Source organism: Poeciliopsis prolifica, unplaced genomic scaffold (assembly GCF_027474105.1).
Source record: "Poeciliopsis prolifica strain line A6 unplaced genomic scaffold, Auburn_PproV2 SCAFFOLD053, whole genome shotgun sequence".
NCBI classification, from domain to species: Eukaryota; Metazoa; Chordata; class Actinopteri; order Cyprinodontiformes; family Poeciliidae; genus Poeciliopsis; species Poeciliopsis prolifica.
The window spans coordinates 1,700,128-1,726,558 of NW_026562428.1; the positions used below are offsets into that span (position 1 = coordinate 1,700,128).

The 26,431-nt window shown below is 47.3% G+C and overlaps 3 protein-coding genes across 8 annotated transcripts in view; 2 read left to right on the forward strand and 1 right to left on the reverse strand.

Moving 5' to 3' along the window:
- Nucleotides 1-610: 610 nt before the first annotated feature.
- Nucleotides 611-7,699, reverse strand: LOC129378746 (oxysterol-binding protein-related protein 11-like). 3 transcript variants are annotated; one of them, XM_055059214.1, is made up of 14 exons: nucleotides 7,281-7,699; nucleotides 7,080-7,148; nucleotides 6,836-7,011; nucleotides 6,638-6,717; nucleotides 6,367-6,549; nucleotides 5,582-5,786; nucleotides 4,989-5,119; nucleotides 4,184-4,324; nucleotides 3,114-3,564; nucleotides 2,668-2,854; nucleotides 2,270-2,452; nucleotides 2,049-2,202; nucleotides 1,892-1,973; nucleotides 611-1,676 (listed from the first exon to the last, which is right to left on the reverse strand). In XM_055059214.1, exons 1-13 carry the CDS (start codon nucleotides 7,394-7,396, stop codon nucleotides 1,908-1,910), a joined length of 2,142 nt encoding a protein of 713 aa, XP_054915189.1. In that variant the 5' UTR covers nucleotides 7,397-7,699; the 3' UTR covers nucleotides 611-1,676; nucleotides 1,892-1,907. The 3 variants fall into 3 exon arrangements, with proteins under 3 accessions (XP_054915189.1, XP_054915191.1, XP_054915190.1); XM_055059216.1 differs by having other exon boundaries at nucleotides 611-1,973; nucleotides 4,184-4,318; XM_055059215.1 differs by having other exon boundaries at nucleotides 611-1,973; nucleotides 4,184-4,321.
- A 278-nt stretch (nucleotides 7,700-7,977) lies between these two features.
- On the forward strand, nucleotides 7,978-11,653 carry LOC129378747 (glycerol-3-phosphate dehydrogenase 1-like protein). The gene is made up of 8 exons (XM_055059217.1): nucleotides 7,978-8,431; nucleotides 8,625-8,802; nucleotides 9,775-9,915; nucleotides 9,986-10,124; nucleotides 10,227-10,339; nucleotides 10,430-10,663; nucleotides 10,760-10,866; nucleotides 11,174-11,653. Exons 1-8 carry the CDS (start codon nucleotides 8,391-8,393, stop codon nucleotides 11,268-11,270), a joined length of 1,050 nt encoding a protein of 349 aa, XP_054915192.1. The 5' UTR covers nucleotides 7,978-8,390; the 3' UTR covers nucleotides 11,271-11,653.
- Nucleotides 11,654-12,293: 640 nt separating this feature from the next.
- LOC129378691 (nck-associated protein 5-like) overlaps nucleotides 12,294-26,431 on the forward strand; it is a 113,653-nt gene continuing 99,515 nt past the window's right edge. For 2 of the 4 annotated variants that reach the window (XR_008608077.1, XM_055059116.1), the window contains exons 1-2: nucleotides 16,665-16,830; nucleotides 23,571-23,661. Coding sequence is in view for 3 of the 4 variants with exons in the window: in XM_055059116.1 (XP_054915091.1) it covers nucleotides 16,706-16,830; nucleotides 23,571-23,661 (216 nt within the window). In the remaining variant the exon portion in view is untranslated. Of the gene's footprint in view, nucleotides 12,410-12,608; nucleotides 12,829-16,642; nucleotides 16,831-23,570; nucleotides 23,662-26,431 lie in introns of those variants that run through there. The other 2 variants (XM_055059118.1, XM_055059120.1) reach the window with 2 other exon arrangements.

Below are 26,431 nucleotides of genomic sequence, written 5' to 3' on the forward strand. Positions count from 1 at the left end.
AGAAATTGAAAAATTAATCAGTTTTCTTGAAGAAACTTAAATCCAACTTTTTAAACTCAGAAATGTCTTTTTTTTCTAGAAAGGTTTTGAGATTTATCTAAAAATTTCAGATTGTTTTTGTGAGAGTCAAGAGTAACAATTCTGAATTATTATAAAGCCCTTAAATGACAAATTATTAAAGCACCTGATGGTTTCTTTTTTTAACATAAATCTAATTTTTGAGCTCACTTTGCAGCATTAGCACTTGTCTCCTTCATGACATAAAACATGTTTGTATTTAATCCCATAAATGTTTATGCAGGGTCAAAGGCCACAAGTGAACGGACAGCAGCCATGATGAACAACAGGATCATGCAAGATAATAAATGTCCTTATGTTTTATTCTCATCTTAATTCACACCTAATTGTTTCCAACAGAGTTTTTTTAAGAATGTGATATTGATTTGTTAGTGGAGCTGGGTAAATAATAATAATAATAATTAGTAGTATTTACATAAATCCTTCACTGTTGTTTTGAAGTGGAGCACTTTGATCTGCTAATCATTTTTGGTCCTTTTTAGAGTAAAATGTAAAATGTGTGAATGTAAAAGAAAAAAGAAGAAAATGCAGCTGTGGTCAGAGTTTAGTTTTATTGTATTATTAGCACGTCCGCTGCAACATCAGTGCATTTCACAAATCGGCAAGACAGACGACAGGAAGTCCAAACCCGGAATACAAAGTGACTCCTTTCACTCCCAAGCTCTGACTCTTAAAGTAGAAATGAGAACAGAGCAGACATCAGTGCATCGTTCAGGTTAACCACTGGTGGGAAACAACCGGCTCCCCCCGGAGGAAGGAGGAGCCGCTAAGGCACCAGGAGTGCAGGTGGGGGCGGCGGGGGTAGCTTATTGATGGCCGAGTGGACTGAACCCGCTCCAGCTCCACAGGGAGGAGGGAACCAACAGAACCGCTTTAAAACCAATAGGAGAGCCATGCAGGAGAACCCGGACCAGCTGCTCTACTGGCTGGGCAGGGCCGGAGCTAGAGCCACCTGGAGCTGGGGGGCCGACGCCCAGCAAGACCAGCAGCTACAGGAACCACATGGGGCCCCGATGTTACAGGATAAAGTGTTACGCTTTCATTAGCTGTTAAACATGGAATGATTCATAAAAATGGAAAAATTAGCACGCTTAGAGCAACGTTAACCCCTTAATCACCATTTATTACCTGTTTATAAGCGCTAAACATGTAATAAATTATTTAAAACTCGCAGTATCCAGGCAGTTTAAGCAAAGTGACTTTTTACACGTTTAGATGGATTAAATGAAACCCGAAGATGCTGTATTAACTGATTAAAATGTAGTTAGATGACAGAAAAACTAAATTTTACATTTTATTGGGAAAAAAAACACATCAGACACTTGAAGACAGAGTGAAGAAGGCCAAAGCTTGTCATTCCAGCATATATGTACATACATATAGATGAATAATATCTCTTCAAAAGACTTGAGGTGATTTTAATTTTTTTTTTTTTTTTTTTTAATTTCTTAGACGTATGAACCGCAGTGCAGTGGGATTCTGGAGCTGTTTTTCTGTGACGTTCATCCTGATCGGTCGAGCTGCTGGTCAAGAACAGTCGCAGCGCGTCGCTCGCCCCTCTGTCCTCAAACAAACGCCCGTCTTTAACCAAAGTGAAGCTGAAGGTGGAGAAAAGAAGCAAACCAAGCAGATCTCAACCGTCCAAACCGTCTTAAGGCTCTTAGTACCTGTACAACACGTCGAGATATAAAAACGAGCAGCAGCAGAGCAGCAGTGTGACGGCGGCTCGTCCTCTGAGGCTCAGAGCGTCACCTGATTGGCCGCCGGCTGCCAGAGCGCCCCGCTTCATCCCAACTCTGTGCAACTCACTCACATTCAGCCACCTGTACTTAAAGACAGGAAACGTAGGACTTTGAGTTCTTCCAGAGAGGCTTGCTGTAGGCCCAGCCTTCACCCTGCAGAGAGAAACAGGAAGTAGTTTGGTTCCTGCTGCTAGGCGACAGGAAGAGCCGGCTGCGATGGAGACTCACCTCCCGGTCAAAGTATCTGGTCCTCCACGGCGTCTCGGTCTCGGCCCGCTGGCGCTCCTCGGCCCGCTGCCGCTCCTCCAGGACCCGCTTGTGTTCGGTGGCTTTATCGATGTCCTTCTGCCGCAGCGCCTCCGTCACATGCTGCCACAGCCGCCTGCAACACCAGTTCACCACGTTGGACATCGCCGACGCGGACGCTTCCCGCCAGAACCCAGACCCACCTGGACTCTGTGGGCGCTTGCTTCTCTATGGGCCGGACCCGCTTCCTGGTGACGGGCAGCTTGGTGACGTCCACCATCTTGGTCTCGCCGCTGGTGTAGCTGAACTCCAGCACGCCGTTCCACTCGCCCTGAACCCGACACACCACCGCGTTGGTGGGGTTGTGCTTCACCTCTGCCGTTACCCTGAACACCAACAACAACTCCATGTTTAGTAAATCTAACACCAATATTGTATTGAGTGGAAGTTTGGTTCTTTATTCAGAAGACAGTTGGACTCTCGCTTGGCGCCGCGTCATGCCAACAGGACAGACCGTGTCTCTACCCAAACCATATCATTTGATGGAGCTGCAGCTGAAGGGAGGGAGCTGGTGGTTTTCATGGCGCCCAGCCGTACGTACTTGTGTAACTTTCCGCCGTAGAAGGGCTTGGTCTGGAAGGTGATGACGGCCGAGTAGCCGGACTTGTTGCAGCCGATGTTGACCTTTCCGCCCAGCTCCACCCAGGGCACGGTGAGGATGGAACGGGCATAGGCGCAGGGCAGCGTGAAGGTGTACTCCTCGTCGTGCTCCAGCAGATGCAGGCAGCCTGGACAGAGACGTGGCGAATCAGAGCGGACAAATCCTCGAGAGGCGGCCGTGAAACCAGACGCTGAACATCCAATCCCACCGGCTCTGATAAGCCTCATTAATTACCCACAGCCGCCGTTAAATATACATCAGCCGCTATCTGTTCTTTCCAGTCTGCATTAAGTACAGAAGAGGCAGCAGATCCGACAGCCTGATGCCTCCAAGAACTGATCAAAGCTAAGTTAACGCTAGCGCCACAGGCGGATGCGTTCACTGACCTTCTCCGATCATGGACACGCCGATGGACATCCCCATGAACTTGCTCTTAGTCCACACGTGTGTGTTCACACACATCTGCCTCTCCGGACACTCTGCATAGAAGCCAGACACCGGGGGATGATGGGACACTTGCTCCGCCACAAAGCGCACCTGGTAGGGCTCCGGGGCCTCGGCGGGGGACTCTGCCTCCCCCTGGAGGGCCTCGGGCCCCCGGGGGACCCTCCAGGAGCAGTGGAAGGTCTCCCCGATGATGGGGTTGTAGGGCTTCTTGGCGATGGCGCCCTTGCGGCCCTCGTGGAACGACGTGAGGTAGTACTCCACGAAGCGGATCATGCGGTCCTCGGGGCTGTTGCCGTCAGTGATGGTGACGAAGAGCTCCGGGTGGGACATGAAGTCTGCGTACATCTCCAGCAGGGAGCGCTTCTCCAGGATGAAGGTGGGCAGGACCACCTGCGGGACGGGTCCACACGTCACACCCTCCACACCCAAAACCTCAACTGACCGCAGCACATATTTAGCACTTCTGGTTTCTATGAAGATCCCAGTTTCCCTGCCTTCCAAGTTTGGCTCATTGAAATCACTTTCATTATGAATTCTCGTCTTTCCAATCTTTAAGAGTAGCTAAGAAAAAAATGATTAAATGTGTCAGGTGTAGAAAGTCCCACTAAGCAGCTTCATCCAATATCAAAGTTAAGAGCATCAATCCTAATTATAGTCATAAAAATATCTATTTTTTTGTTAAAATTCCACCAGGACAATCTTGATTGGAGCATCTGGATTTGTTTTGATTCTGACTAGAGTTACGATCCTGACCCTGATTTATTGATTATTTAGTGAAACTGATTAAACACCAGATCGGAGACCTGCTGTATGCCTGGACTCCTGCAGGGGGCAGTGCAGGTCACCCGGTTCACTTTGAACCAGAAACATTAGAGAAGCCATCCGGGTGTTAAACCTGGACCTTTTTAAAGATTGATGCTTTATTCGCAGAAAAATGAAGAGCTAACAGTTTCCCCTTCTGCTGTCAGGCTGAAACCTGATCCTACTGTGATTGGTGGACGGGCCGTACCCGGGTCAGGTCCATGCCCAGCTTGAGCTGCGACAGCAGGTGCAGGATGACGCTGCGCTCCTCCTCCACGGCCCCCAGGTCCTCCTCCGTGTCCATGAACGAGTCCTCCACCTCGTCCTCCGGGTCCACCTCCACCTGCTCCTGCCAGACAGAGCCCAGGGCAAAGCTCAGCGCCTCAGGTCAAAATCTAATTTCTTAACTCTGATTGGTCCACTCCAGGAAATCACTCAAGTTTGACAGGAACCTCTTGGCTTCTTTGACGTTTTATGTTTCTAATTCATGACTTTTCTCGTGTTTGAAATGGAGCCAAAATGGATTTTTCAAAAACAGCGACGAATTAGAAAGTTTGCACTACTTCCTGTTCTTCCACCAAGTCAGTTTGTTAGGAAATGCATTCATTACAATTATATAAAAACACACAAAAAAATACAAGTTAATAAAATAAAAGGCAGCAGAAAGAAAAAACATGTTTTTTTAATTTGCTCTTTCACTTGCTTTTGATTGACTTTTTAATCATTTTGAAGTCTGGATGTAATTATGACCTGAAATCTATGAGTTTAAATATAAAGATGACAGAAATTAGTGACGTTTTCCACTAAATATGGAAAAGTTCCTGTTTTATTTACAGGTATCTTAATGGCTAAACCTCATGAACAATGACGACATTTATGAGAAACAGAACAGATATAACCCAGGCAGAGTGTTTTATTGACAAAAACTGATCGTGTTTGAAGTTAATGAACCGACGTAAAACGATGAAACATGCAGTGAAGGAAGCCAGTCTCCATGGTAACGCTGTTCTCACCTCAGAGCAGGGGTCGGGGTCGCTGAGCGGCAGGCGTCCCCCCTCCAGTAGGGCGTGGTCGCCAAGCGGACTGCTGCCGTTCTTCAGGACATCGTCGGACCCTTTGCCATCCAGCCACTCGATGGTGGGCCCTGCGGAGGCAGGCGAGGGCCCCGCGGCGGGCCCCGCACAGGCGTCAACAGCCGAGCTCATGGTGGAACCTCCTCCCCTCCTCACACCCCCCGCCCCCCAGCAGCTCCACCTGCTGCTCTGACCCACTGGGAGTAACACGGCACCACCTCAGACCACAGCTATCACCACAGCCTGGCCCCGCCCACAGGAAGCCTCCTGCCTCTGATTGGCCAGCTGCTGGCCAGGTAAGGAGATCTGCTGTGAAACTGGGGCACATTTAGCCGAGGCGGTGTGACGGCGAGCGGGTCAGAGGCGGATCGGAGCGCCGCTGCGTGGGCCGCTGCAGCCTCAGAACTCCGCTCGCCGCTCGGCCCGCTCCACCTGCCCAGGTGAATATTTAACGGGTGCAGATCTAATTACCTATCCAGACGGCCAGCTGCTCCAGTTCCCATCAATAATGCAGCATAATTCCAGTCACTCACCTCCCAGGGCGGCCTGCTGCCGCGCCACCTGCTGCAGCTGCAGGATGTGCAGGCACTCGCTCAGGCAGCTCATGGTGGCCATGGAGGTGGCCTTCAGCATCAGCAGGTCCTGGTCCAGGGGGGACAGGCCGGGGCCCGGGGCCGCCGGCAGCCTCTCGATGCTCTGGATCAGGTCCCGGTGCTGGCCCTGGGCCTGGCTCATCATCTGGACACAAACGGAACCACATCTGGGTCAGAGTTGCGCTCTGATTCTGCTGCTGCAGCCGGCCAGGAACGGCAGCAGTGCAGCAGCTCCCCCTTCTGGACACTCGACTCACTCCACTGCTGAATATTTCATGATTTAAGACAATACAGCTAATTACACATCAGCAGGAAATCACAATTTGCCCTCCCTCCTACAGGAGGGGGCACCAAAGTGCAGCCCAGGGGCCACTTGTGGCCCTTGCAGTTCTTTAGGGTCCTCAATTGCAGTTCAAGAATAGTAACAATATCTGACAATAGAAAATGTTAAGTACAACATAAAGTGTTTGTATTTCTACATCCAAACTTTGCAAGTAGAATTTTGTTTATTTATTACTTTTCAGCACCCAAATCAACTTTGATTTCATTTATTAAACTTGGCTCAGTAGGGTCAGGGTTTAGAAAGAAAGTGACCCGATTCCTGTTTTTCTAACAGGATACGTTTGAATATTCTAAACACAAAGTGGATTTGAAGACTTGATGCCTTTCTTTCTCTTCAGAGGCCGAAACAGACGGTGTGGGCCGTGACGGGGTGTGCGTCGTACCTCCCTGGCGTCCAGCAGGTGGTCGGGCATCAGGGATTTCCTGCTGGAGAAGACGGAGCCCTTGTGGCTTTGCGTCCAGCCGAACAGGCCCGAGGCGCTCTGGCTGGGCCGCCGCAGAGACAACGGCGAGCTGGCGCTGCTCTGGGACACCACAGAGTACCTGCGGCCGGGGGCGGGGTTGCTCTGGGAGACGACACACACACACGACAAGATGGTCCAGAGCCGGCCGGTCTGGGTCAGAACGAGAACCGGGCCACCTTGCCTCTCCTACCTTGCCCAGGGCCTCGGTGTGGTGCTGAGTGCAGATCTGCAACCGGCTCACCCAGTGCTGCCTCTCCTTGGCGTCGCTGGCTACACACACACACACACACACACACACACACAGAGGAGGGAGAATCATCGATCTTCATAATGGACCTGCTGCAGATCAATACCAGCAGCTGGATGATGATGATGATGGTGGGCTCACCTCGCAGCTTGTACTGCTCGCCACTGATGGCGTTCACGGTGAAGGTGTGGGAGTCCTCGTCGCTGGGGGAGATGACGGCCCCGGCCAGCGGCAGGCTGCCCCGGGGCTTCTGGGAGCGGGACTGCTCGTTCACAAAGTACTCCAACAGACCCGCCTCGTTGTTCAGGACGAAGAACCTGGAGGAGCAGCCCGTCAGTGACTAGGACACCCGGCTTAAAGCGCCTGGCGCCGGGTCACACCTCACCTGTACTGCCAGCCTGTCACCAGGTTGGTGTACTTCATCAGGTAGCCGTCAATGTTCTCCATGTGATCGCTTCGGACAGACAGAAATGTTTCGGTCAACACAGATTGATGCTCGGCGGCTCCTGACAGTCAGCGCGCAGGGCGAAGTCCGCCCCTTCACTCAGGTGAGTCAGGTCGGCAGGTAAACAGCAAAAACACCCACCTGTACTGCCAGCTCTTTCCGCCCGCTCTCCCCGAACTGGGCGTTCTGTTCGGGGGAAATGCCTCCACTTTCCCCTCGCCCTCCGCGACCCGAACCGCCGCAGTTTCCCCCTGCATGGTCACAAGGCAGAGCTCTCGCCTCCGTCAGCCCTGCGCCTCCTGCGGCGGCGGAGGCTAAAACTTCTGATGCTAAGCGGAGATTTGGTCACCCGGCTCGAGCTTCCGGGTTCTGATGTCTCCCCACTACAGGAAAAGTCGTCACCCGCCTCTGGGGAAACCGGCTCGGAGCCCCGCTTCGGTCAGCGAGCGGACTACGGCTGGGGAAACATCATGAAACGGTGTCGCTGGGTCAACAGCCTCCGCTAGCTGCTGCTATTTACTGCCTCGGCAGAAACGCGATTGTCACGTGACTGTTTGACAGGAGCGCATTTCCGGTTTCGATTTAAAGAAATACACATCAGAAAAAGGAACGACCAAAACCCCGCTGCTAATGTCACAAAATACAATGGGTTTTTTGTAAAAAAGCCAAAAGTTATATTGCAAAAATTAAGTAGTTTTTTGTTTTGTTTTTTAAATATAAAGCAACAGCAATTTTTTCCTTAATATTAGACTTTTTATTCTCGCAGTCTTAAAAACATTTCCACCATTATTTTGAAAGCCAACCAAAACGGAAGACTAACCATTCAGCGTTCTGCTCCCTGGTCGACCTTATGATTAGCGGTCTCCCAGTCATTTAGCGGCTATTTATCAATCGGCGCCCTTTAAAGCGTCATTGCAGCTTCGATGCTGGCGTAGTTTATTTTTTATGCACCCATCCCCGTGTTCGGCTGCATTATTATCGTCGTTGAAAGCCATTTAGACCTTTTATGTGGAGCCGAAATAAGGAAGTTTGTGGAAATCCTTTGAGATTAGCAGGTTCGTGCTCCACGGAACACTGAAAGGGTTGCTGAAATTCCACGGGAGGAAACGGGGCGGGGGTGGGGGCGGAACCGTGGCGAGCTCAGGGTGGAGCTGGCGTCTTTTAGCAACAACGGGGAGGATCAGGAAGTTTTGCTGGCGAGTGGAGAACGACGCGTTCTTCAGTCTGGCAAAGAGTTTATCCAGCTTCAACATGCCTGCTAAGAAAGTCTGCATCATTGGATCTGGAAACTGGTGACTTTATGTTCATGATTTTCGATTCAAACCTGTTGGGTTAATGCAATTTGATGATCTCTACTTTTAAATGTCCTCTTCTTTTAAATGTGCAACCTGTCACCAGGTTGGTGTACAACCTGTCACCCTTTATTAAATAATGTGCTGTGATTGGCTGGAGGCCTCCATCCTGAACTTGTGGCTCTTCCTCCAGGGGATCCTCCATCGCCAAGATCATCGGCCACAACGTGAAGGCGTCCAACCGCTTCAACCCCATGGTGAGCATGTGGGTCTACGAGGAGATGATCGGCGACAGGAAGCTCACCGAGATCATCAACAGCGAGCACGAAAACGTCAAATACCTGCCGGGACACAAGCTGCCCAAGAACGTGGTAGGGTGTTGGCGTTTCCAAGAATAGATCCTCCACAGTCCTGCCCCTACAGGAGCAGGAATGTCCCTGGAAAGAGTTTATCCGTCTTGGTTCTGGGAAGCGGAGCGGCACTCACTGGGAAAGATCAAAGTTTGGCCTTCTGGCCTGTTTGTAGTGGCGCCATCATGCTCTGGGACTGTTTTGCCATCCATAGATGGAATTATTTTTTTTAAAGATCATTCATTTCTCCAAGTTATTCAACTTCCATCCCATACATACCTAGTAACAGGACAGGCGTCCAACCTCAACGTTTCAGGGCAAAGCAGGTCTGACCGTTTGCCTTGACTGTAACTCAGGAAAGGTGCAAGTTGCTAAGTGTTGCACACTTATTAATTAATCCGTATGCTTTTGTACTGTACTTGTAACCAGGTACAGGGAACCCCTGACTAGTCCCAGATCAGGATTTTTGCATAGCATCCATGCGATTCATGTTCCTTGGCTCTGATTGGCTGTAAGGCTGCAGTTAATGTTTATTTTACTAATTGCTTAGTCTGATGATTAATTGGGTAATCAGAATAAAAAAACAACAAAAACATGTGCAATTGTGCAGCTTTTTCATTGAGGCTTTTTTACACAATATTAGAAATACATTGAAAGATGCACATGAACAAGTTGTTTCTTTGTCAAATGAGAAAATAAACATTTTGCCTAAATTTCATGAAGCGCCTTTCTGGAATGAATGCTTGATCTGTAGCAAATGTGTAGTTATGGTTTCATCGCGGAAATAAAAATGAAAAGTCAGTTCGTTGCAAAATCTATAAAAATGCAGAATAAGGCATAAATTTGACCCTATGCTAAAATCCCGCCTCGTTCTCCTGAGGTCAGTGTTGTGTCTCGTGGTGAGTTTTGGGTTTGGCCACAGCCTGGTCTACCCTTTTGCGACGTAGGTCTGAGTGATGTGCTGTCCAGTGACGGAGGTCGGCGTGTTTCCAGGTGGCTGTTCCCAACGTCACCGACGCCGTGAAGGGAGCCAGCATCCTGGTCTTCGTCATCCCTCACCAGTTTATCACTAAACTCTGCGATGAGATGAAGCCTCACGTGACGGAGGGAGCCATCGGAATTTCCCTCATCAAGGTGGGGTTGTGTTGGAGGAAGTGGCTGCTGAACGCTGTGCTGCGCTGCTGAACGCTGTGCTGCTCCACAGGGAGTCGACGAGGGTCCAGACGGCCTGAAGCTCATCTCCGACATCATCAGGGAGAAGCTGCAGATCGACGTCAGCGTGCTGATGGGGGCCAACATTGCCAACGAGGTGGCCGACGAAAAGTTCTGCGAAACCACCATTGGTCAGCTCTCGTTCTGGTTTAAATGGGGAAAGTGCTGGCGTCAGTGGCCCACAGCATGACTTCCAGTTTCAGAGTCTGACTCATGTTTCCGCTTCCATGAAGGGGCGAAGAACAAGGCGCAGGGCCAGCTGCTCAAGGAACTGCTGCAGACGCCCAACTTCCGCATTACCGTGGTTCCTGAGAGCGACACGGTGGAGCTGTGTGGTGCCTTAAAGGTACACACACGCGTCAGCGCATAGCTAACTTCCGCCTGTTTCCACTTCACTTGACCAGCTGTTCTCTGACCTTCTCTATCCCCTTCCCAGAACATCGTGGCGGTGGGCGCCGGCTTCTGCGACGGACTCGGGTTCGGCGACAACACCAAGGCGGCGGTGATCCGGCTGGGCCTGATGGAGATGGTGGCGTTCGCCAAGATGTTCTGCAAGGGCAACGTGAGCTCTGACACCTTCCTGGAGAGCTGCGGTGTGGCAGACCTCATCACCACCTGCTACGGCGGGCGGAACCGCCGCATCGCCGAGGCCTTCGTCAAAACCTCCAAAGTGAGTCAGACACAGGAAGTGCAACGCTTCCTCACTTCATGGGATTGAAATGACTTAGCTGCTCGGCATCATGGAACCTCGTGTTTCTCTGTGCAGTCCATCGCTGACCTGGAGGCCGAGATGCTGAACGGCCAGAAGCTGCAGGGTCCACAGACCTCAGCTGAGGTCTACAAGATCCTCCAAAAGCAAGGCATGGTCGAGAAGTAAGTTCCCCACTACATACTGTAGCTCTAATACCAAGGTTTTTACATATGTGGTATTAAAATTACATGCCCACTGTTTGGTCTTCTTGTCCAACATCACTGTCTGACCTCACAAATGGATTTCTGTAAAAAGGGTCCAAAATTTCCAAAAAGGCTTTTTTAAAACTTGGGGGATGATACAGTAGAAACTGTTAGCCACATTATATGAAAACCTGTTATGAAGCTTATTTTGTTTCCCCCGCCTGTTTTCACAACGCAAGCTTTGTGTTTTCTATCACTAATGCTGTAAAATGTTTGCGTCCAACAGGTTTCCTTTGTTTGTTGCCGTCTACCAGATTTGCTATGAAGGGAAGCAGGTGAAGGAGTTCATCACCTGTCTGCAGAACCATCCCCAGCATATGTAGCCTCCAACTAGCTGGAACCTCGACTACCCACCACTAGAGGGTGGCAGAGACCCACAAGACAAGCGCACAACATAGTAGACAACCTGGCATGCAGGGGGTGTTTAACTGCAGCATGCAGTGTGTATTTGTGTTTTTTTTTCTAATTGTTATTTTTGCTGTTACACTTTGTGGGAACAACAATTAATACAAACTTTTTTTTCATGTTTTAATGGGTCCAAATTTACCATTTATAAGTCAGAGCGCCAGAAGTGTCTTCACTTTTTTACTTTTATACATCACTACACCGTGTACATCACTGATCCCAGAAAACCGACAACGGGTGTTTTTTTTTTTTTTATTTCCATCTGAAGTGTCTGACTTATTAAAAAACTGATTTCAGAGAAGCTGTGTGTCTTTGTGCGGAAAACATAATGGCTTTTAAGCTTTTGTGGCAGGAAAATCACACTTATTCGAATCTACATCGTGCATGTCAGAAATCCGTGTTACCACATTATACTGGCAGATCCATGTATTTTCACTCAAAAGTGTATTTTTCACACTTTTGAGTGAAAAATCCACTTATTTTTCATTCAAAACAGCACAGCAACTTCCTTCATTGGCAAATCAGCCTGCAGTGTGCACTTACAAACACTAGATGGCGCCGCTCTCCCCACTCACCCGGACCGACGTACAAAAAACGTCGAAGTAGAAAGCGCAGCGTGGCTGTGTTTTGATCCGGCCAGAAGTTGAAGCTAATTCGGGGAACCCCCCCGACCCCCCCCAAAAAATGTATCGAAAATACTTGTATGTAACAATTCACAAAGAACAGGAGACTCTGCGAAAAGGAAAGGGAACGAAGGAAACCGCGGGCTTTAAAGTGAGCGTCATTCATCAGCTGTTAGCATAAATAAAGCCTCATGATAACAGAGTAATAGCAATGTCGCTTTTAATTTAGCTGACGTTCTCCTTGAAGTTGAGAGTTCGCTTTAAAACCAAAATCCCACTCTTGGGGTCAAAGTAACATCTCGTTCCGGTGGACGAATATTGCGCGATGACGTCACAGTTGACGTGAGACCTCCCGCATTCTGGAGAGGGAGGAACTTTTAATACAAGAAACTATCACGTTCTGATGAAAATCAGATATAATTCTAATAATTCTGGTAAGTTTTAAGTGAGGAGGAGCTTTATAGCTGATTCAAATCTGTTTCACTCTTAAAAGAGGACATATTTAGTCTGTATTGACTAAATATGAAGGGTTGACCCCTGCAGTGGGTCAACCCTTCATTGTCTTCCATTGAGGCAGATCCCTGTTTTTCTCACCGCTGGCTAACTGTCTCCCCTCTCTGTGACTGTGTGCAGAGTGACGGGCCTCCACGGCGACCCACAATGCACCGGGACGGCCCGGGTTCCCACGGGGGAGAGAGCCGGGTTCCGCGGGCTCCTCTGTAATACCACGGCTCCCCTCATCCGAACGGGAGCTGTCATCGGGCGGGCCGGAGGCGGCCGACTGGCTTCTGTTTCAAAGACGGCGTCCACCTTCAGACGGGACCGGGCTTGAAAGAGGAGCTTAATCACCACGGTAACCTGCCTGTTGGACACACACACGCAGAACAGGGAGGCCTTTTGGATGGGGATGTGCTCCCCTCCCGCGTTGTTGGCCCCAAATTCAACGATTTGTTCTCTAAAAGTTAGCCATGTTGAAAACTCCCAAAATTCTGACGTTTCCTCTTTCTCGCGGATGATCTGCCACTCAAGACCCCGTTTAGCACATCCTACGTTGGGTCCAGATGGGATTTGTGAGCCAGGCTTTATTCACAGTCGGCTTCTCACACCTGTGTCTCCGCGGATAAACGTCTCGGCTGCGAATCCCCGGAGAAACCGAGAGGCCTGACGATTATTCAAAGATCTGAGCCGGCGCGGGTCAGGACAACACGCCTTCACACCTTCGCGTTTCCGAAACTGCGAGGCTGCATGGAGTCACAAAATCTGCGCAGAACAACAAGGAGTCAGGATACGGTTTGGAAAATCAGCAGTAAATAGTCTTGACAAAAACATCCACCATTCACTGTGATCTTTTCCACTTTAAAATGGTGAAATTGGAAGTCAGAGTCAACATAATATCTGGGGAAAACGGATACATTTTCATTAGGGCCTTTGTACTCAAGGGAAAAAAAGAAGTACGTCTCTGTCCAAAAATGTAGGCATTTTTGGACTAATTTCAGAAATTTTCTCAAAAGACAAACTGGAAATTTCTGAGCTCCAAAAGTCTAAAATTTATAAGAAGGAAATTTTATGTATTTTCTAAAAAAAGAAAAACAAGTTAACATTTTTTGAGTTTGTAGAGTTGAAAATTTTTAAAACACTTTCTCAGCTTAAGGTCAAAATTTCAGAGGTTTTTTTAGTGAAAACGTACTTCTTTTTTTTGCCTACCTAAAATGGCTCTAGTACGCACAAATAAACCTTGTAGCGCCATGTTTGACTCCTAACAGGAAGTGGCAGTTGTTTTGAAGCGGGCGGAGTAGCTAACAGGTTTTAGCTGAGCACTACACTGCCCCCTATGGGTTTGGCATGTCAACGTTCAGGGTCGAATCGGTGTGGGCTCATGCGGATAAAAGCCTCTCTGAAACCAACCCGATGTGTTTGAGCGTGTTATAATGTTGAGTTTTCATAAAACCCGGCAAGTTCTCCAATGAGAATAGTAGCTGAAAAAAAAACCAAACCTAATTTATGTCCTGGGTGTAAAACATTCCTGACATGTCTAAGAGCTGATGTGGTCCGAGTCGGATAGCGCCTGCTCCGTCTGGATCTCCTCCGCTCCGTCTCTCCGAGTCGCTGACATCAGCGTCTCTCTGATTTGCGGAAGCTGAGATCGTCCTCGCGCGACGCTTCCACGCCTCTCTCGGGTCCCCCGCTCCTATGGAGCCACTTCCTGCGTGCTCTGAGGCAAAGAACCAGCACCAGTACCTGCAAATAACACGGTGATGGAGGAGCAGAGCCACTTCCTGCACTGATCCTCCAGGGAAATCCAAAGCGTACGCCTCTGCAGCCGTTTCTGTCTTGTGGTTTTGACATGTTTGTTATGCAAATTAGCATTGGGGCCACTTTGATCACGGAGCAGTTTATATCTGAAGATTTGATGTTTTCTCCATATATGTCAAATCATGTTCTGTGCTGACAGAGCCGCTACACATCTGGACCTCTGGGAGCACCTGGTGCTTTCATGATCAAAGTTTGAGTTTTCTGCTCTCCTACAGAATCAAAGTACACAAAAAAAATGTTTAAATTTTGATAGTTAGACCTAATAAGGAGGTGATTATGGTATAATTTAGGTTGAACCTTTGCTGCTGGGTTCTGACCTCTCAGAGGCTGTTGGACAGATAGGTCCGGGTCAAGACGCTTGTTCTGGACCGTTAGCCTTTCTGCCATACTGGCATCAAACGCAGTTCACCCACAATAAGGAACTTGCGTCTGCGGCTAGATTGCGACGCAAGGATGGTAGAAATCTCGTTGTCTGGAGCGGGTGAGCGTAAATGGAGGGGAGATAATTGAAACCAGCGTGTAGTTTACTTATAATCTAAACAATGTTTCTGATAAGAGGAGCGTATGCTCACAACATGTGGATTATTGTCCTGCTCTTCAAAGGTAGCAAACCACGCCAGGACCTTTAAAGCGACGGTCCCTGTGGTTCCCATATGGAAGATATCGGCGCCATTTATTGAGTCAATTAAAGGTCATGCATTCTTAGATTAAATTCGAGTCTTTTCCCATCCCGTCTATTAGATTAAGCTCACAAATCGCAAATCTCCAATCTCACAATCAAAGAACTGAGAGTGAGAGACAAATCCTAGGCCGTCTCATCATCCATTACCCTTTTACCTCTGAATGTTTGATCCCAGCGCTGTTTTTATCCAATTAGCTGCTGACATTCACGTTCAGCCGAACCCTGGTGACGAGCCCGTGGCTTTCTTTGTCTGTTGGATCCTGTGGCAGATTCTCAGCTTCACTCCAACAAAAACACAAGAGACAGGATGTCATCTGCAGACATAAGGAGGAATGCATGAGTGTCACAAAAATTATACGGCCCCTTATAGATTTCTTTGTTTTTGTTTTTGTTTTTTTATGACAATTTTTAAGAATTCAAGCAGCACCCAACGGTCAAGGTGGCCCTCTCTTCTTTGCAGAATGGCTTTATGTCAGCCATATTGGAGGGTTTCTAAACATGACCGGCCTGTTTGGGTTAATGCTACAACATCTCAAGCACTTTCATATCCAAAACCTCAAGAATGGTTCTGTAAGCCACTCTGAAAGACTTTCCTCTCATCAGTTCAGCTGATGAGGTCTTTAGCCTGCTTCGTGTTGTCAGACAGGTTCTATTGAAGGGGTTTTCAGATTTTTAACCAGGATTTATTGTAGTGAAGACCTCCTATTTTGAGATGGAGGTCTCCCTCTACCTCAGCTACCAAAACATTTAGTGGCTGAGATCAAGTGGAGGTCACTTGGTCTCCACTTAGCGTGTTGCAAGTAGTTAGCGTGTGAGTGAAAACAGGGTGGAGATGGGCGACAACAGAAACGCACAATTAGCATCGAGTCTCATTATGACATTGCCTTGAATCATCATGTTATGCATCCAATGAATGCAGAGACATCAGCAATTTAATTGCACAAATATTTAGGCAACTTGGTGATTAAGATTCTGAAGACAAATGGACGCGTTTTTTTTCCTTCTAGAAATTGATAGCAGACATGTTGGCAGGAATAGTTAATGAAGGACTGAAGCTAACTCCAAGATGGGGTTTGGTCCCTTTCTTCCTGGGTGGACGGCAGTGTGGGGGTCCCTACAGAGAGGCTAATGAAAATCAGAGTTGCTGGTGGCTCCAAAGAGAATTCAGCCCGGCAGTGAAGCTGAGAGTCATGTGCCTGCGTTTAAAGGAAGCAGAGCCAGAGCTTTGGAGGAAGAGTAGGCTGAGCTAGGAGGCAGGAGGATGTGCCAAGCCCCAGACGCTGCAGGAATGTCAGCTTGAGGAGCAGCAGCTCTTTGGTCCAGTCAGCAGCTCTCCCTGAGATGACAGCTAGGATGAAGCTAACCTGAAACTTCTGACTAGGACATTCTGAACAAGAGTTTTAGAGGAGACCCCTCGGTGTTCGATTGTTTAGGAGCTCAGAGTGTGTCAGTCAGCTGGATGAGGCTCGTCTTGAGCGCTGCAGGCATGTGCAGCGCCTCTCAGGTCCTGGCAGTTGGCGAATAAACACAGGCCTGTCAGCAGCTGCTGCTGATGTAACCAGGAACCTCTCCTCCCCTCCACACCTCCCCACCTTTCTGTTTACAAGTTTTACTGGGTGTTGCTGCAGACTTCCAGCCTTGGCAGCACAGATAGTGGGTTAAAGTGTGTTTGCGTGTGGCTCACCCCACCCCCACCACCACCGGCTGCGGCACTTCCAGGGGGATTTACAACAGCATGTTTTCAGCTGCCATGAACGGAGAGTCCACATCATCATCATGCTGTCTTCCCAACCCAAACACTCCTCCAGAGAGTCTGGGAGCTGCAGAGCTGCTGAGCGGAGCGGAACCGGCCGGCGCTCAGTAAGTTCCACTCCCTGCTTGTTTCTGTATCTTGTTTCATGGTGAATCATTTTCTGCCGCTCATACGACACAGGGCATGAGTAGAAGTTCAACTTTTAGCATAACAAGAGGCTAGAAAGTCTTCACTTAAAGCCTGAGTTGTGTTTTTTTTTGGGGGGTTTTATGCAATTCACTAAAATAATAGAGAAAGAAATCAAATGCTTTCCTTGCAAAATAAGGAACTTGTTCCCCAAGTATGTGGAGTATGTGCAGATCCAATAGTTGCTTCCAAAATTTCAATTATTATAGTTAACATCATAAACAAAAATTCAATGTGAACATACAAATAGTTGGTTGAAATATGCACAATTAAAAAAATAATAAAATATTGTCCTCATCCAATTGCAAGCCATCTGACTAGATATTAAATTAGTTGAAAAAGTAATGATTTCTGCTTTGTGTGAGTTTCATGAAGCATGTCAGGTCAGAAAAACTGGAGGTAAAATGGCTCAAATCTTTACTCATGACAAAACAAATACAGAAGATCCAAGCAGAGCATTTGTTGGAATATTAAATTACTAAATTAATACTGGAGATGAGACAATCACAAGAAGGGGTTAACTGTATTGATTAATATACCAAACTGAATGGATGATTGTACAGGTCAATATCATCTTATGTGAATGGATGAGATGTATATTTTCTATGTTGTTCCGTAATAAAAACGTGAATAAAAAAAAAATCTTTACTCATGCATTATCCTTAAATTTGCTAATTAGCTAGCTAATTTACTCAGTTTTGTAAAACGAGCAAAAAAGTAACAGCACAAAGGAGAGAAGTTGAACTTGTAGCTATAGTTCAAACAATGACAATTGAGTCTGGCATCAGTTTAGCTAGCTCACAAACTAGCCAAGTATTTTTTTTTAAATGATGCTTGCTAGTTAGCTGATTATAAGCAATTAGCTAGCTAGGTTAAGGTAAGTGAAAGAAGCTAAACGCCTGTCTGTAAAATTGATCCTGAGAAGTCCGCTGAATTATCTGCCCACGAGCTAAACTAGCTTCCTACACGTATGTGCTTCCCTTACAAGCTAGTTAATTTATTCAGTTTTGTAAATTTGTTTAAAAAAAAACAACAAAAACCCCCACAATGCTTTAAGGAGTAAAAAATGTTGCTGGTTAGCTCATAAGCTAAAAAACTCACTAAAGCTTCTCAGAAATAATGCTACTTAGCTAAAGTTTGATGTTAGCTTCAGCCTTCCAATAGCCAAAACCTGCTAAATTATTTTATTATATATATATATGTATTTAAATGATAATGAAAACCCATTACAGAGTGGAAAAGATTAATAAAAAGTTTAAACTCAAAGGTTTAAATGAAAAACTATTGAAAAGATCAGCAAGTTTGGGTTGTCAGTGGAGTGACTAAATATTTAAACAAGCAGTTGGACAACTAGATGTCAAATTTTCAGAAAGTGCAAAACTGTTCCATAAAACGAATTGCAGTTTGTCTTTTGTCCAAAAGCCAAAATGGTCTGAAGAAATATTTACTCTTTTGTTTGAATTAGGCTTGATGAAAACTCCTGCATTTAAACTGTGCTCATATGAAGAAACACTAACTGTTTTGAGCAGTTTTTATGTATGTGGGAAAGGCAAATAAATGAGTTAAGAATGGATTTTGAGGTAAATTAGAATCCAGACAAATCATATTGGTTATTTATATCCCTGTAGATAAACATTTGCCATCTAATAATGATGCATTTTTAGGAAACAAGCCTGGCTTTGTGTGCATTTCTTAATGTAACAAGAAGTTGAGTGTCTCCCGGCGAAGCGGCCCTAATTTGGTGCTTACACTGCGTTGTGGTGGGTGAAAACAATGAGCCGGCGCTCGGGTTCACATCAAACCCGTGTGTACAGTCGTTCTCTGTGAGGCGATAGGGGGTTGTGGCGGGGGGGAACTCCAGTGGAAAACATTCACCAGCATAAACACACTGTTGTTTCTCAAGCTGTCAGCAGTCTGCTGATGAAATGCATGTGTTCGGTGTTCTGGTGAGCTGCCGTCGCATGATGCTCACATACCTAGCTGGTGGTGGAGTGGTTGTTGTATATTTTGATAACGGTTGGAAACATTCCTCTACCCTCTCTGTGTCTCTCTCTCTCTCGGCCTGCTGGGCATTCTCACTTGTTTTTCTGGCGTTTTTTGTCTAAATCCGGCACCGTCATCATGAGAGAGTTCAGCAGAGAGTCACGCTGCCGCCCTGAGGAACACCAGGCGGGGGTGTCCCACAGCAGGAAGTTAATCAGATCTGTTTCCAGGATGCATATTAAAGCATCCAGTCTCTGTTTTGTCCATATTTTCCACTCACCTTTGAGCCCACCCGCTCCCACCGTTTCACCCCCCCCCAGCAGCAGCTCTGCTGACTAAACAAGAGCTGCAGTCACTCAGACAAGTTCACGCGTGTCAGAGAAGGGCATCGTCATGCTAGCGGCTCGTTTCCTTTTGTCTTGTTTGACACAGTTTTAGGTCAAGAGGTGATTAAGGTGTTTGCTTAGTGCAACATCACAGAACTGGTCTATTCAGCCTTTCGCTGCAGTTGAGAGCAGGTTATAGAAACGAATGAAAGGTTGAGCTTTGCTGTTTCAACCGTCATTGAAATGTGCAGCGGCTCACAGCTAGCAGTTCAGGCTTGACTGACAGACCGGGGTTTATGAATTTATTTTGTTTGCATGGCCTCGGTTTGTGATGCTCTGATAATTAACTGTCGCCTCACCAGGGAGCGCTTCTATAATCAGCCAGGCTAGAAAGAGTCTTGTCTTGAACTCACAGAACAGATGATTGGATTAAAAGCCTCTTTTTGGAAATACTACGTAATTTCATTTGTAAGTGGCTGCATAATCATTCCCGCCCAGTCAGGATATTCATCTATACTCTTCCAGCTTGTGTAAGGTCGGTGGGGAATCAGCTGTGCACGGGTCCGGACTTTGACTAGGCCGCTCTCTGTGCTCTCTGTCGTTGTTGGCTGGAACAGTGAATGATTTCACTGTTGTCGATTTGTAGAAATCAGTTTTCATGCTGTCACTGCATATAAAGCCTTTCTTTTCATACACTGTGATTGTGCCAGCTGTACAGAATCAGGATCAGGGGGTTTCCAAACATCCGTGTGCTGCTCTGTCCACATCGTAAACCTCACGTTTCATTTTCTCCTCAGTGAATGGAAAGTAATGGCACCCTCCCTTCCCTCCTCCCGTGCAAGCGGGTGGGGGTGTGACCTCTTTTCACGGGGCAGGGACACTAAACGAACTGGTTCCTGGGGCTAAAAAGGGGGTGCACCAATCAATGTCCAATCTCCCCTTCCGTCCGTGTTCTGCCGCCGCCACTTCCTGGATCTTTTTAGGCCGATTGATCGGAAACAACCTCTGGATCCTCACCGGCTCAGACCAGTGAGGCTCCTGCAGGATCCAGCCAGTCTCGGCCTGTTGCTGTTTGCTTTAATGTATCTGCTGCATTATTCCTGAAAGCTTAATGTATAACCCGACTCACAATGAAAGCTCTTCAGGGCTGCAGGTCAGAGGAGAGTCTTTCTCTGATGTTTCTGTTGCTCAATCAAGTGTTCGGTCGATACGAAGAGGGAGCAAAGTTCACGGCGCCCCCTGGCTTCGCTTAGTGAGTGATAATAGCAGCATTTCCATTATAAATGTTCTAAAATCTTTGACTATTTCCTGCTAATGTAAAAAAAACCCCCCAAAAAACACACAATTTTGCAATTGTTGTTTCCATTAAATGAGAAATTAAATTTAAATCACACGTGAATAATGTTGTTCATGCGATAAACAGTGACATCCGTTCATAATTTATATTCATAATATTCATAATTCAGCCATGGTGCTAGTGCTCATCCACCAGCCATCACCGGAGACGTCGGTGTATTATTCAGGCGTTGGAGCGACGAGAGCAGCTCAACATCTCCAGATGGGCCAGAGGTGATGGACATGGTTTACTGGTTAGGTATTCCCACCCTCGTGTTCTGGTAATCTCTTGTTTAATCTCCACAATCTGTCCAATCTGAGCATCACTGGAAGAGTTGATATCTAAAACCCTGAGTGGTTGCATACCACTGGATGTGCAAACGTCAGTCTGGGTTCGATTGAAATGAATGCTGGTGCGATTTGAATGCATATGTGAACACCAACTGGGCCGCAAGCCGCCCCAAAAGCAGGAAGTGGACTAGAGCGTGTGGCATTCTGGGTAAATACAACCAAAACAAATATTCTAGCCTGGCGCCAGCAGGCGGACGAGAGAAATCCTCCAACCGCTAAAAACTGATGCTACTCCATTTTTGTTTCCAAGTGGTGAAGAAGGAAGTAGCGCTCAGTGTCTTTTTTTTTTTTTAGAGGTTAATGTGTCGTCTCCTTCGGTGGTTCTTGGTGCAGCGCCCCCACAGGCGAGGAGGGGGAGCTGCAGATTGAAGCCGGTGTGTGTTCAGCCTGCATTGGACCAGCAGCAGCTCTGGCTCACATTCATGGAGGATCTGCTGCCATTATCAGCAGTTATTTACACACTGAACCTTGATCCGTCTGTAGCTGTAAGAGTTATCATTAAGCTGTTGCCCCCTCCTGTCTGGGGCTCTGTGACCTCAGCTGGGTCCTCCCTTGTTCCTGGAGCAGATGTTACCCCCACCACCACCACCCCCACCTCCACCACCCACCGTCCTGCCTGGTCTCCTCCCTGCACCCTGCCATCTAATTACGCCGCCACACAAAGACTCCCAGATGTCAGCGTGCTCTGATGCTACTGCCCCCCCCCCCTTCTCCCCATGCTGCTGGGCCGGGCCGGGCCGGGTGTCTCTGGTCATCACCACGGCCTCAGCCTCGGTAATGTTTTCTGTTTAAATCAGCGGAGTCTGAGGACCACCATGGTCTTGTGGGACGGCTCTGATGTAATATGCTTCACCATATTTCATATTTTCATTTCCCTTGTTTTCCCGTAGAATCATCATATGGGGTAATGGTTCCTACACCAAATACATCTTAATATGCATTACCAGGAAGACACCACTTCCTGGTGTTATGTTATTTATTAGACTGATTTGGAGCCAGGTTTTATTTTTAGTTGTGTTTACATCAGGAAATGTTTCTGGTCGAACACGACCTCCTCCTTTCTGTAACGGCCAGAAAGGCTGCCGGCAGCAGAAACCAGCTGGAGGAGTGTCCCTGACCTTTGACCTCAGAAGTGTGGGTTTAACTTTATCACTCCTCATTGATCTCCAAAGATCCAGCACCAGATCCAGAGCTGTGTTTGTTTCTGCCTCGTTTAGAGACACCGCCGCCTCCCACTTCCTGTCCACCGATTACTGACTTCCTCCTGGACGGGACAGGAACGGGGGGCAGAGGGCGGTTCAGTGGTCCAACCGTCAACGGCGGCACCCCGGGGCATCCCGGCGCTTGGCGTTGATAAGCGCGGGCCAGCGGCGGGTAAAACCCGTCGGCCTGATGCGTGCTTATGTTTGACAAGTGCAGTCATGCTGATGAAGCCTCAGCCGGGCCGTAACGGATCCAGAGACGACTAACTTCAACAACATGAAGCACTGTGGATCAGGACACTGATCCATTTAGAAACAGGTTTCTGAGCGAACAACTCCCTTAATTAATCCGATGTTTATCCTGTAAAACTCAATTAAACACATTTTTAGACAAGACTATGTCACAGGATGGAATGATATGACTGAAAAAAACATTTATCAGTTCATTTTGATCATTATTGATTAGTTTTTTGTTTTATATATCTGAAATCCTGCGAAACTGGTGGAGTGACCTTTCCTGTTCCATCCATAATTTTCTTTCCACACTGTTTTTTTATTTTATTTTTAGCAGTCAGTCATGATAGGTTGTAGAGAAACCTGAAACTGCTGCTGCGCACCTTATTTTATAGTATAGATTGTTTCTAGGTAACCACAGAGTGAGTAAGTTGCTGGCCAAGTGAATTGTGGCCACCAGCCTTGCTCAGCTGGCCATGAGATGTTGGGCAGCTGAAGCCTTTTCTTTGCCTACATCTCCCAGAATGCTCTGCTGCTCTGGATCAGGATTCACTGAATATTCTATCACATGTCCTATCTATTGATTTTCATCATGTTCTGATATATATGATTGATTTATTGTCCAGCCCTAATATATATAAGAAAACAAATCATCACCAAATGAACCCACAGATATAGTTCTGTACTTTGACTAGACTGTTCTGAAACTTAGCAAGCTCTCTTTATCTTCATGTTCCTGATAGACGTCCGAAGGTGAAAACAGACTTCTATTTGGAACAGTTGTAATATTTCCTCCAACATAATGAAAACAAAACGTAGAACAAACTCTTTTATATGGAGAAAAGTAACCCCACAGCATCATGCTGCCACCACCGTCTTTCCAAGTCATGTGTGGAGTAGCGTTCATCACATCATGGTTAAAGGGATTAAAGGGCCTCTGCTCCTGCTTCCTGTAGGAATATCTCAGCCCCCCGTGGGTCCAGGAGCCCGGGGTCTTTGTCAAAGCGTAGTCTGCATGAAGCGAAGTGTTTGCTTTCCGCTGTGGGTCCGACTGGTTCCCAGCTCTGTTTGGAAAGGCCTAGAACAACACAGAGGGGTTTGTGTTTGGGCGGAGAGAGAGAAACGGAGAGAAAAGAGAGGGAGGCATCAGAAAGTGAAACTGGACTCTGCTCTGACCGGGCGGCGGACTCGGTGCATTCCCTGTTGACTCCTCCCCTCTGTGTCCCGCAGGGCTGCCCAGGTGAGCGGATCGGTGCTGGGCAGAGGGTCGATGAGCGGACGGCTGGAGAGGAGGGAGCAGCTCAAGAGGCTGTCTCTGCCGGTAAGTCAACCCGTCTTCTTCCCCTCTCTGTCTGGGTCCGTTTGGGATGAACCTCCCACCAGGAGTTCTTGGGTCAGCTTTCACTTCCAGCAGATCCTTCCCAGGAAGGTTTGGAAATCAAGTTCAGAAAGGTGGTGGAAACCTTCAACACACCTGTTAGATTACAGCTCTGGGCTGGGCAGACCGCCTTCCAGAACCAGCACAGGGACTGAGTGGCCAGACTTAATGCCGGGTCACTCAGGACCAACAGTCTGGAAGTTTTCACTCTGACATGCAGCAGGTTGAGGAGCTGCATTTCCAGGGTTTATAATTGAGACAGACCCGCACGCTTTAACAACCCGTCCTGCTTTGTTTGGGCCGCCCGTTCCAGCACTGACCCGGCGGACATCGACCTTACGACAGTATTGAACTGAGAGCCAGTGCTGCTCCACTTCAAGCCTCCACCACCTCACTGCTTCACATTAGCATCCCACCTGATAGAAGGAGCTGCTCTTATCTCATGTTTCAGTGTGGAGGGTCAGGAGCGGCTTTCAGGTCTCCCGGTTCAGTAGCTGTGACAAAATGCACGACTAGAAATATCAAGAAGTGAATTATTGTTATGTTAATGCCTAACCCTTGTAGCCTGGGTCACATCTTAACCAGTAGGGGGCAATGCAGGGAAACTTGGTGTCTAAAGTTAGCAGTCGAGGAAGATAATACAAAGCTGATGGGCAACTTTAATTTGGATCTTCTGAATATACATTTGTCTTGAGACAACAAACTGAATTTTGTGAGGTATAATACTTTTATTCTTTTCTGTGCAACACAATTTCACATTATTCATAGATTTTTTCCGATAAAGCATTTGTAAACTATTCCAAAGAAAATCCAACCTTGGAAGCAGGAATACTTCACACTAATGCTTGTTGGCTTTCTATTGGTTGGTGTTAGCAAAGCAGCCAATCACATTTTCCTTGTTGCTGATTGGCTGAAGAAATTAAAAAAACAAATTGCAGATGTTAGTTTCTGATTTGGTGCGACGAACGTTTTAAGTATGTTCATTAGTGGATATTATGGTTAATTTGGAGTTTTAAACCCTAACCCTAACTAAGTTAAGCTGCTTTTAGGATTTTAGATGTTTCTGAACCAAAAGTTCATTGAATTTTGGTCTTTTCCTTTGGAAACTGGATGCATCATGTTAAATTAAAACGTGCATCCTAATCAAAAGCCCCTTATGCTCTGTGCATCTAATATTGATGGAGCTTCCTCTCCAATTTGTTTTTCCTGTGACTCTTGGCATCAAACAGCGAACGTGTTCATCATGTTCCAGCAGAGAGAGTCTGGAGGAGCGAGACGCATCACGATTTATTATTTATTGGCCTCAGTTTGACTCCGTGCGACGCGTCGGGCGGCTCCACCGCGTCGTCTGCCGGCTTCTCTTTATCAGGCTCCGCTCCACTCCGCCGCTTTAATTGCTCCAGAAGCCGGAGCTGCCGAGGCTGAAAGTGGGTCACGTTCGCAGGAGCGGCTTTATGATTCAGCACGCTCACATTTGGACACTCAACTACCCGTGCATGTCATTTGCAACAACAACAATAACAAAAAAAGAAATCTGCCGTATTATTTTCACTGATTTTCTCTCTCTGCTGTGTTTCGGTGGAGAAGCTGAGTGCTGTGATAGTGGGACACAGAGGAGCCGGGAGCCTTTTGGTCAGCGTCCAGCAGGAGAAACCCAAGACCCAAACATGAAGGGTTGGCTTTGAATATTTGACACGCAGCAGAGCCGCTCGTTGGACTGGAATCACTGGGATTGGCTAAATGTGGATAAATCATGGAAGCCTTAAAGGGGAAACACGCTGGCTCAGATAAACCCAGCTGGGCCACAAACATGGAGGACACGCGATTCTGGCGTGCTTTGCAAAAACACAACATCTTACCAAGTATTTTTGTACTAGTTTCCAGCACAAATATCTAAGGACAATTAAAATAAGACAAAACTGTCACTTCAGCAGGAAATTTGAGCTAATTTTAAGTCAATAACTCCTTAATTTTGATGGGAACAAATGCTAGCTCCATTGCCAAGTAATTTCACTATTTTTCCCATGTTTATAAATGAGATAATCCACCAAAAGAACAGGCACCTTTTCATCAATACTAAGAAGTTTTTGACTTAAAGCAATCTCATATATCTTGCTGACTAGTTAACTCAATCCAGTTTTGACTTATTTCAAGTGTACTACAATATTTACACTAGAAACTGAACCAAAACGACTTGGCAATACTCTGTGTTTTTTGCAGTTTTTTAGAGGAAACACAGGAAACGCTGTGGCCAGCAGCCAGAACCTTTAGCCCGTCAGAGAAACGTTGGCACCTGAAACACCAAATGATCTTCGTTTGACTGAGTGAGGCGGAGTGATCTGATCCAGCTTTACGTTTGGGACCCCTTGTAATCTGGACGCAGCGATCTGGTGCGGCAGTAACTGGGGCAGCCGCCTTACGTAACACGCCGTGTTGCCGGGTTGATTCTGCCGGCCCTGTTTATTTTTATGGTTTGATGGGGCGCCTGCAGAGGAAAGTGTCTTCGTCATGCGAGCACGTGCAGCGCGGCGGAGCCGGCGGCCTCGTGGTAAACGCTGCCAGCCGGCTTTAAGTAGGTCAGCACAGTCAGGGTCCGCTCTGCATGCATCACTTCAGCCGCATCAGGGCGGATGCAGGGAAATCAGAATACTGATGCCGAGATGCAGCTGGATTCTGATTTCAGCAGCTAGCTTATGGAGGATAAGTGGTTCTA